The sequence below is a fragment of the Boleophthalmus pectinirostris genome, unplaced genomic scaffold (genome assembly GCF_026225935.1).
Source record: "Boleophthalmus pectinirostris isolate CB_2022bp ecotype Guang Dong unplaced genomic scaffold, ASM2622593v1 HiC_scaffold_22, whole genome shotgun sequence".
Classification (NCBI taxonomy): domain Eukaryota; kingdom Metazoa; phylum Chordata; class Actinopteri; order Gobiiformes; family Gobiidae; genus Boleophthalmus; species Boleophthalmus pectinirostris.
In genome coordinates this window covers 30,605,999-30,616,514 of record NW_026571190.1, presented here as the reverse complement: position 1 = coordinate 30,616,514, position 10,516 = coordinate 30,605,999, and the positions used below count along the sequence as shown (strand labels likewise).

The window sequence follows — 10,516 nt, the reverse complement described above, 5'->3', positions numbered from 1 at the left end:
GGGCCTGGCAGGGGAAAGCCTGCAGAGCCCAGCAGCTTTAAGTGCACACACATAAGAGAGCCACAGTCAGCAAAATTCACACTCTCCAACTCTTGTGTGTCATCCAGATTGTTTCTCTCTGTGAGTAGCTGATACACAAGTAACAAAAAAGTGAATATTTGAGCTGGTATTTATTAGATTGTGGGATTTAAAGAGACTATATTATGCAATTTTCTGTTATAATGTTGTTTCCTCAGCACAAACAGACCTGGAGTTTTGTTTGTTTCATTCACACGTGTAACACAAAAACCCTGCTACACAGAGTTCTTTTCTCATACATAAAAAATTCTGTTCCACCTTGTGATGTCATGTGGTAATACAGGAAGTTCTCCACTGTGTTTTTAAACTCAATACACCTTCAATAGAATCATTTAGATAATTGAAACCCTGGAAAAGCCAATCTCTACTGAACAAAAGGTAAAAGGTAGCTAAAAACTACCGCTTCAAGACATCACAAGGTGGAAGAGAGCATTTTTAGAGCTTTGGAGATGTAGAGATGCACAGACTAACAATAAAGAGTTACTCAGAGATGTGTGACTGAAACAAACCATAACTCCAGGTATGGTTTTGATGAGGTAATAGCCTTACAACATGGATTAAAAATCACAGTTTTGCGTAATATAGGACCTTTAAATCTGTATTCATCATGGATTTCAACTTTCTACCATATGTGGCATTTTGAGGACTCTAAAACAGATGGTTAAAAGTTTAGATATGGGTGAAAAAGATTCACTGCAAAAACTAAACTCTAGCCAACTTAAAATTAGTTGAATTAAGAAAGTTTTATCATGATTTGAGTAAATTTGAATAAAATTATCTACCAGTGGAACAAGACTTTTTGTACTTAAATGATGAAAATTAATTTTGCTACATTTAAAATAATTAAAACAACAACTCTTTGCACTTAAAATAAGAAACAAAATGTAATGTTGCTTGAATTAAGAAAAACACTCTTTTTCCATTAGGAGATCATTTTACTTGTCAAGTTGAATCTACTCAAATAAAGTAAAATGTCCTTAGTGCAGTGTAGGCAAGTATGCAGTAGAAATCAATCTGCAGAAAATGAATGTAAGTCCATGTGATATCCCCCAAAAATATGAAAATGCAACATATTCAGGCATGTGTTTATCACAAAATGAGGATGAAAATCATGTTGTACTTGAGAGTTTTTATGTGTAAAATATGTGTGTTCATTTCAACTGATGATATGTAAACGTCTCATGTCCTGCCTTTGCCGTGATTCAGAGCTACGGAAGAAAACCTGTTCATAATTTAACAGACACTTCTTGCAGTTTAATGGTGTGGTGGCTGCTGCTGATGACTCTCTAACATTTACACTGGCCTTCATGCATAAATGGACATTACTGCAAGAATTACCGTGGAGCACTTTAATCTATACATTACAGAAGAAGAAACTCAAACTCAACTCATTTCAGCTCAAAGATTCAATGAGAAACAATTGTGTTAAAATAATAAATGTCTTCTTGTTAAAGCAACGCTGTGAAAAATATAAAATAAAAAATGCAACTTACTGAAAAAAAAAAAGAGATCCGAGGCACCCCGATGTCTCCTTTTTTTTTTTTGTTATTTACCCAATTGGGATCTCCGAAGAGCACTTGATTATTATTATTTCACTTCAGTGGTGATCCTGCGAGTGCTCTAATTACCATATCTACTTCTTTGCAAAATAAAAAGCATGTTTTTAATTTTATTTTTTATTGCACTGATTAATGTAGAGAAATATAAAATCAAACAGTATGGCATTTGCAGTTCACCACCTCAAAAAAGTGATTCTTTAAAGGGAGTATTATATATATATATATACTTTTGAATACTATATATTACACTTTTTTCTGATGTCATAATATTGTTTCCTCATCACAAACCTACCTTGAGTTGTGTTTTGTTTCATTCACACATGTTTAATGCACAAATCCTGCATATTTGGGCTGTGTTTTCTGAAACTGAAAACACTCTTTTACGCCTTGTGATGTCATGTAGTAATACAGGAAGTACACTGTGTTTTTAAACTCCATACATCTTCACTAGGATCACTGATTGATCTCTACTGAACAAAAGGTAAGAAGCATTTTGAGCTTTGGAGATGTAGACAGACTAATAATAAAGGGTTACTCAAACATCTGTGAATGAAACAAAACACAACTTCAGGTAAAGTTTTTAATAAAGTTACAACATTACAACATGGTTTAAAGCTCACAAGAGTCTACAGGACCTTAAATATTATAGCACTGTATTGACTTTGTTTTATTCTGTGTTTAAAATGATGAATGAATGAAAAACCAGCCAATTCCTGATACAGCACAATGCACCTTCTTCCAGTTAGACACATCCCCCTGAGACTCACACGCAGACATCTTTCTTATGTTTATAAAAAGATCTAAGTCCTATTTTTCCACTCTTCAGAGGCACTTTTGAGTTATTTTGGGATTTTTATTTTAGATTCTTCTTTCATATCATTCCTGGTTCAATGTTTCTAAAAACGACTTCAATGTCTCAAGCACAAAAACAATATTTAGCGAATGTTTCCTGTAATAACTTTGGAGATGCATCCTCACATTAAAGTGCGTATCACGGGATTTTATTATTCTCTCATTTTAATGGGATGGGATTTTGGTGGGATGTTGTATCTGTTCTAAATTGCAGTTTTACACCAATCAAGAAGCAATGTGTGAAGAAAAGTTGAAAATATGTTGAAAATGATGACATGTAGAGAGTGCTAAATCACACTAGGAACAATTCGACCCAAAAGTTAGACATAATTTACACACAGGAAGCACATATTTCAGATACTTTAAACATTAATTAGACAAAATAAAGGAGTTTTCTTGTGTTTTTATTTTTGTCAGATGATAATCTTTGTGTACATTAGGAGTTTGGGCCCAGTGCACTACGACAAACTAAATCTAGTCAAGTTAAAATGATTTGAATTAAGAAAGCTTTATCATGATTTGGGTAAATTTCACTTGACAAGTAAAATTATCTGCCAGTGGAACAAGACTTTTTGTACTTAAAATATGAAAATACATCTTGCTACACTTAAAATAAGAAAAACAACAACTTTTTGCATTTAAAAGAAGAAACAAAATCGAATGTTGCTTGAATTAAGAAAAACTCACTTATTCCATTGGTAGATCATTTTACTTGTCAAGTTGAATCTACTCAAATAAAGTTAAATATTATTAATGTAAGTCATTTTAACTTACCTAGATTTAGTTTTTTCCATTGTATACTACATGGAGCTAATGGTTTTAAACCTTAAAATGGCCAAAATGAGAAGACAAGTGTAAATGTTTTGCAAAAATCTTAAATATAATGATGTTAACTGTGTTTTAGTAAAATAGTCTTCAGCACATTAAACTATTTCAATGGCATGATGATTAGCTCGAGGTTAAACAGTGTTCCTTTAAATCTACCTCCCACGTTACAAAAGAGATCTCCAGGCAGGTATCAATACTTTTATTTTGTACTTTTATTTACATCCCATTCACACATTATATAATTTACAATTGTATTATACATAACTATATTTTGGTATGTACATAAATAAGCAGTAAACACTCTTTCAACTAGAAATGTATGTTTATTGTAAGACAACTAACAAAACTGCAACTATGTTTACTGATGTAGATTGAAACCCCGTGTTCATATTACAGATCATCAGACTCTGGGACTGTGGGCGGCTGGAGGGTGATGGTGGGCACGATGAGGTGGGTGCCCTCTGAGATCCACCCCTGGGCAGTCCTGTTGAAGGTGGGTCTCCTGAGCCCGGCGTCCTGGAGCTCGGGGTACTTGGGCGGGTTCAGGTCCAGCTCTGGGAGTTTGAATGTGATTCCTCTGGGAGCCTTGTCAAAACCCCCGAAAGGTGTAGCCACTCTGGAGTGAGAAATAAATGTTAAAAGTGGGGATTTTTTTGTTTTAAAGGTGCAATGTGTAACTTCTGGTGGAGAATCCATCACTAGCTTGTCCCCTGAAAGCTCTACTATATAAAATTATTAGTGTTTTATTGCACAGAAATACCTTGAAAAGCATGCATTTGAACTTTGAGAGTGGGCTTGCTTCTCTACAGATCGGAACTGGACTGGCCTGGTGGTATCACGTACTTTATGGAGATAAGCTTAATGCCACTAATACTGTAGAAAATCTCAAAGACAAGCAGATGGCAGCCCCTACACCAGAAAACTCACACAGTGCACCTTTAAACATTGTTTTTGTTCAGAAAAAAATCAACATATATTAAAAAACAGCCTGTCACCCTTGGGTGCTTGTCATACCCTAGTTAAGATAGCCACCTAGAGCTCCTCCCCTATTTTCCTGATGAAAGCTTAGTGCCGAAATGTTGTTGATGCTTCCAAATAAGGCAGTGGGCACTGTGTGGGATTTTTCTCTGTTAATATATACACAATTTGAAATGGACTTCCAGATCTTAAAAAAATGTACTTTTCCAGTCTAGTATACCACTTTCTATTTTTTGATTAACAAGTAATGTAGTAGTAACTGTGTGGAACTTTCAGCTACAGTAACTCCCACAACCATTGCTGAGTGTTCCCCAGCTAACACCACTTAAGTATCATAACAGTCCATGACCAGGTTGTTGTTTTCACTTGTTAATACTGACCGGTTAAAGCACTTGTACTCGGGCAGCTCTTTTCTGGGGTCAAGGGCAGGCATTCCCACTTTGAGCGTCTCAGCCAGGTCGGGGTCACTCAGGATGGCCTCCTCCCAGGGAGAGTGGTACGACTTGTGAGAAGCAGTGGCATTCAATTTTTCTGCTGCCGAGTCTGTCAGACACATAAACAAACACAGGCACACACACAAACACATAAGCAAAAACACACATGTACATACACACACAAACAAAAAAATACAAAACAAAAACACTGATTGAATTTGACTACCTATTCCTCATCTAGATAGTTACATTTCTGCAGCGGCCATCTCACATTTGAGTATGAAGCATAGACTGTATGAAGAAGTGGACTAAGTGAGTGTGACGCCACCCACAGTGTTCAGCTCCAGTCAAATGAAGCTCACCGAGGCTGGCAGTTAAGGAGCAAATTTGGAGCATAGTTCCATTTTAGGAATAGAAATTTATTTACGGAAAAAAACACCAAGATTATGCAGAGCAGGTTAATACAAATATTTTAAAACCAAAATGACGAGGTTCATTGCTGGAGTTACAAAGACAGGTGACAATTTTTCAGCACAAAGTCAATTGGAGCCAGAGTTGATGGAGCTGGAAGCGCCCCCATGCTCACTTTCTAATTGGAATGCAGTGTCTAGCAGGTTAGCTATGTCCATTTCTATATACGGTCTGTGGGATTAAGACATTTTTAGCTTTTTATGTAGCTAAAGTTGCAGATGGTTCAGTGAATAGGGACTTAGGGAACACTTAACTGACTTGTCCGTCATTACATTCAGAGGCCATAAATAGCACATACTTGAAGAGGGCACTCATCATATAATATGTCGACAGGAGATGACACCAACAGGAGCTTCACACTGAGCAGGCAGCTTATTTCAAGAAGAAGCAACTAAACACTGAAAGACCATGTCCTATAGGTGCCATGGTGAGCATTTTTTCAGTTCTGTCTATTAGTATATTGTAACAGACTTAGACAAACTTTATTGATCCACAAGGGAAATTATTTCGACACAGTTGCTCACTCATCGCAGTACATCTAATAATAAAGCAAAAATATAAATGGCAATAATACATTCAAAAAAATAAGTAGCAAAAGAGCAGGAGACTGGTGTCAAATATGGCATAGTTATACAAATGTGTACAAATAAAATATAGAAATATATTAATACAAACTGTATAATTAAAAATAAAATAATATAAACATATATTGTAACATGCTCATTTGGTTGTCTTGGATTATAATATAACTTTAACATGTATATTTATTTTACACCAAAACGCTATTTTTATTTATTACCTTTTTTCCCCTAAACTATAGCTGCCAACATTTAAGTGATTGGATGCAGTCTATTTTGTTATTTTTATGACATATTTTGGTGAGTTGCCAAAGTGCAGCCCTCATATAAGCCTAATCTTAATCAATCTTGAGTCCAGGCATGTCCAAACTGTGGCCCGAGGTCCAACTATAGCCTTCAGACCAATTTTTCTTGATATTTTAGTAGTAGTAGTAGTAATAGTTTTTACTGCAATTTTTTGAGAATGCAAATGAAATATTTAGCATGTCCTTTTGAGGATGTAAACATGGATAAAGGTCTGGTGGCTCATTCTAACCTGTTATAAATGCACTGTTTTAATTATTCACTGTATTAACCACTACCGGTTGATGAGAGAAGTTTGGACACTCTTTTTTTGCTTTAGTCTATTTACCTGAGACAGTGACTTCAATATTTGTAGTATGTTGTTGCTCTGGTGCACCCACGTTGATTTCCACTGTGTGAGTATTCATATCTATAATGTCATTCTGAAAAACAAATAATAACATTTACTTATTGTTGCTGAAATGGATATACTTCTACTACTACTATTCTTGTAACAGTACACACACACACACACACATACACATCAGCACACACACACATACACATGTCCAGGCTCACACACACACGCACGCACACAGACGCACGCACACAGACGCACACACACATCAGCACACACTGATAAACTGGAGCCGCTCCTCAGTGAAGTGGCAGCAAGCCTTCACAAGATTTGGCTGGAGGATGCACACAGCACGGGGCACATGTCTCTCTTATCACTACGTGTTGGTACACTTTATCCAAGAGCATATTTTCTGGTACATATGCTCGGAGACTACAAGTGGACACGACTCTTCGTCACACACACAACACAAGCTGTCCATAATAACACGCTGAAATAAGACTCACATTGAGCAGTGCGTTTGCCTCATTTTGGATACTTTCAAACGTGTATTTATCTGATCTTCTCTGACGCATTTTAAACAGCCTTGACCCTCTGTTGGAGAGCAAAGATAATTCCTCCAGCATGATGTCCTTTGGGGTGCTAAGTTTCTTCCCGAGATCTATTGTGTCACCTATAAAAATAAACAAGAACAAACAAACAAGAACAACATGTGAAGATGCTTGTTCGTCTGTTTGTGTGTTATAATAATAGTAATCACAATAATAAAATGTGATAAAAAATAATGTAATGTAAAATAATCACATGTGAAAATGCTGGTTTGTCTGTTAATAATCACAATAATCAAATGTAATAAAAATAATGTTACATAAAAAAATCACATGGAGCAGGTTTTTAATAACATTACATATTCTTTTAGCTCTAGTTGTCGTCACAGTTATTTTTCACCGATGCCTTTGTAGGGTTTGGCTCTTAGTATAAATAGATGTGATGAATATAACACTGTATGCCATTTCATGCTTCAATTGAATATTCTTTGGGATCATCTATAGGTTAAAAATATATGTATTTTCTTTGGGGAATGCGGTTGACATTCTGGGTCTAATCGCCATTATAGATCGCCAGATTGTACAAAAAACCCAAAACACTTACAATAAAGTTCAATTCTAGAACTGTTGTTTTATAATTATAGAGTTTATTAAGAAATGATTCATGTATTTTCGCTTAAAGGTGCATTATGTAACTTTTCTGGTGGAGAGTCCATCAAATGCTATTGTTATTGCTTTGTCTGGAATGTTTCACAGTATGGCATTAAACCTTTCTATCTCCATGGAGACCACACCAGACCAAGTAACAGGTCAGATCAGTGTTTTTCTAGGTATTTATGAGCAGTAAGACTACCTACAGTTAAATAATTGTAAGATAGATCTGTTTAATGTCATATTGTGGAACATTCTAAGAAGAGCAATGACATCTCCATAGAAACCAGAAGGTGACAGACCCCCAGCCAAAAAGTTGCACAGTGCACTTTTAAGTAAGTATAATAATTTAAGTCTATATCCATAACATTTTCATTAATTATAGTAATATTTTAAATTATTTTGGCCAAAATGTCAATATTCTCCCATGACTCATCGCCATCAAGCATCAAGCAAACCAAATAGCCATAATTACATCAAAATTTGTTTCTTTGTGATAAATGTCAAACTTCAGGTGACCTCCAAAATTGAAACGTGTTAATTCGGTCAGATTTTTGGCTGGACACAACGCTTCCTCATCTACTGTATACTAACTACAAACAAAATGTACCCCAGCTGTCCCAGGCCTTCACCTTATCCAAACAGTTGGCTTTGTGGCACCTCCCACCCCTCTCTCACCCTCCGACCCACCCTGAAATAGACTTTGGAACAGAGCAGGCACAAAGGATTAACCAGCAGAGGTAGTAAATCATCCCATTAGCTTATTTACGGAGCTGGAGTGAAGCCATGACATTTTGAACCCACGAGAATGGATGTTGTGTGGGTCCTACCGTTGGTACCATGGACCTCTCTGCAAATGGCTGCTGCTCGCTTCTTCCTCTCGCTGTCCGACATGGTGCAGAATTGTGACATTTTATCTGAGAAAAAAACAAAAACAAAACAATACAATGGGTTGAGTTTATGAGTTTCTGATTAAGTCTGACAAGATATAAAACGTCTATGTAAGAATGCACATAGTAAAAGACATGTTCTGTTTAATTAATGACAAATTATAAAACAAGGTTGAAAATAGAAAATGTATTTATGGTTTAAAACTGTAAACTAGTCTGAGATGCTGTCATATCTAACCTGTGTAAGATAGTGTACAGAGCCTATTACATAATACATTGCCATTTCATTCAAACCATGTAAACTCTTAGCAGTTGTTTAACATGGAAATAATAATTTGCACAAAATACCACTGTAAAGGATCATTAATTGTTATACAGTGAAGAAGACTACAGAAAGTATTATCAAAATGTTATGGGATATTTTTATTTTTAACTTGCTATAATAGAATCAGTAAAAGTGAGAGTGACTGAGAGTGATTTCATGGATATTTTAAGATAAATTAATGTAAGTAAGTGATACCCAAACGTGGTATGATGATGCTGGCGTCACTTTACCCCGTAGCTCTGTACCTTCCAAAGTCACTCATATGAGAAGGTGTGTCCTTACCTGTGCAGATGCCCAGACGCTACCTATCTCCAGGTGGGGTAGTGTATGCAGGTTCAGGGGTCAAACGCTCCTCTGATCTTCACTGATCTTCACACTCCTGCAGACTAAAGCCAAACTCTGTGACAGTCTTTCTCTCTGTCTGTTGTGAATGGAATGCAGCTTACATCAATAGGCTAAATTTAACCTGCCAAACACTCAAAAGCACTCTCAAACGCCACGACAGAGGAGACGACCACAGAGGCTGAGAGGGGAGGCGAGGATGGCGACGTGTTGGAAATGGTCGTGGATGTCTTCGGGATAAGGATCACCCCTTCAGAGATGCGGCGCATAAACAGAATATTCACAAAATATCTTGGGTTTGTGTGACCTCAGAGACACAGCTGCAGAGTGTGAAGTGTGGACCTATTGTGATAAAACATACACACTCCAGGGACAAGCTCTCATAAGAAATGTGTGGCTCCAACCCAGAAATCAAACGTCACCAAACATTTTTATGAAGCCTTCCTAATGCCACTGGCCTGACAGCTTAATCTCAAACTGTATTCATTTCAACCATAAGCTGAAGGCACAGAAAAAGATATTAATACGATTTCTGATCTGTGGTGTTATCTTACAATGAAACATGATTTTATAGTTTTTCGTACTTTTTATTTTGTAATGCCGTTTCAATGGTCCAAACAGTGTATTTCTAAACTAAACAACCAGGTAACACATGAGTGTCTGACACCACCACAGTGAAATGGTGAAATAAGAAAAACTTTCACATAACTGTGATAAGTAAACATTCTCAGCTTAGAGTAGAACAGCCTCATTCAAATACAAACATAATTCTCCACAAAATCAAAATGATTTATGTAAAAATATGACTATATTTGTATTTCAGCACAATAACATCACAGCCCATTAAAAACATAATTGAAAGTGCATACTGTTGTTGTGTCCTTGGGCAAGACACTTCACCCACCTGTGATTATGGACTGAGAATAAATAAGCTGGAGAGCAAATGGCTTAACCAGCACTAAGGGTGCAGAGTGACTGTCTGATGACAACAGTGACGCCCTTAAGACTCGAGTGAACATGTTTGTCTAAAGTCTTGAGTCCACAGAAACGTGTTTAGTTTTTCATGTGCAATACAAATGTAAGTTGTTTTTTTTTAAATTATTATTATTATCATGATAATCATGACAAAAGCCTATGACTTGTGCAGACACTTGGAGAACATGCACACACCACACAGAAAGACTACATGTGAGTGGGAATTGAACCATCGGGCAGGGGGCTTAAGATGAGGCTCTGTGTTGTTGAATTATGGGCCCAGCATTAAAATATAGGCTATTAATAGTTGGCTATAGGCTTTTGTCAGTCTGACTCTTAATAATAGTATGGATTTCTTATTGGGCCA

At 36.4% G+C, this 10,516-nt stretch overlaps 1 protein-coding gene across 1 annotated transcript; it reads right to left on the bottom strand.

The window, feature by feature from the left end:
• Positions 1-3,501: 3,501 nt before the first annotated feature.
• Positions 3,502-9,234, bottom strand: myoz2b (myozenin 2b). The gene is made up of 6 exons (XM_020930597.2): positions 9,115-9,234; positions 8,448-8,534; positions 6,925-7,091; positions 6,410-6,503; positions 4,676-4,838; positions 3,502-3,933 (listed from the first exon to the last, which is right to left on the bottom strand). Exons 2-6 carry the CDS (start codon positions 8,527-8,529, stop codon positions 3,708-3,710), a joined length of 732 nt encoding a protein of 243 aa, XP_020786256.1. The 5' UTR covers positions 8,530-8,534; positions 9,115-9,234; the 3' UTR covers positions 3,502-3,707.
• Between the last annotated feature and the right edge of the window lie 1,282 nt (positions 9,235-10,516).

Excerpts from the sequence above, each read along its gene's own strand:
- myoz2b (XM_020930597.2), bottom strand. The coding sequence starts at position 8,529 with ATGTCACAATTCTGCACCATGTCGGACAGCGAGAGGAAGAAGCGAGCA. Across the intron at positions 7,092-8,447 it reads AGAGGTCCATGGTACCAACG|GTGACACAATAGATCTCGGG; the intron begins GTAGGACCCACA and ends TTATTTTTATAG. Across the intron at positions 4,839-6,409 it reads TATTGAAGTCACTGTCTCAG|ACTCGGCAGCAGAAAAATTG; the intron begins GTAAATAGACTA and ends TGTGTCTGACAG.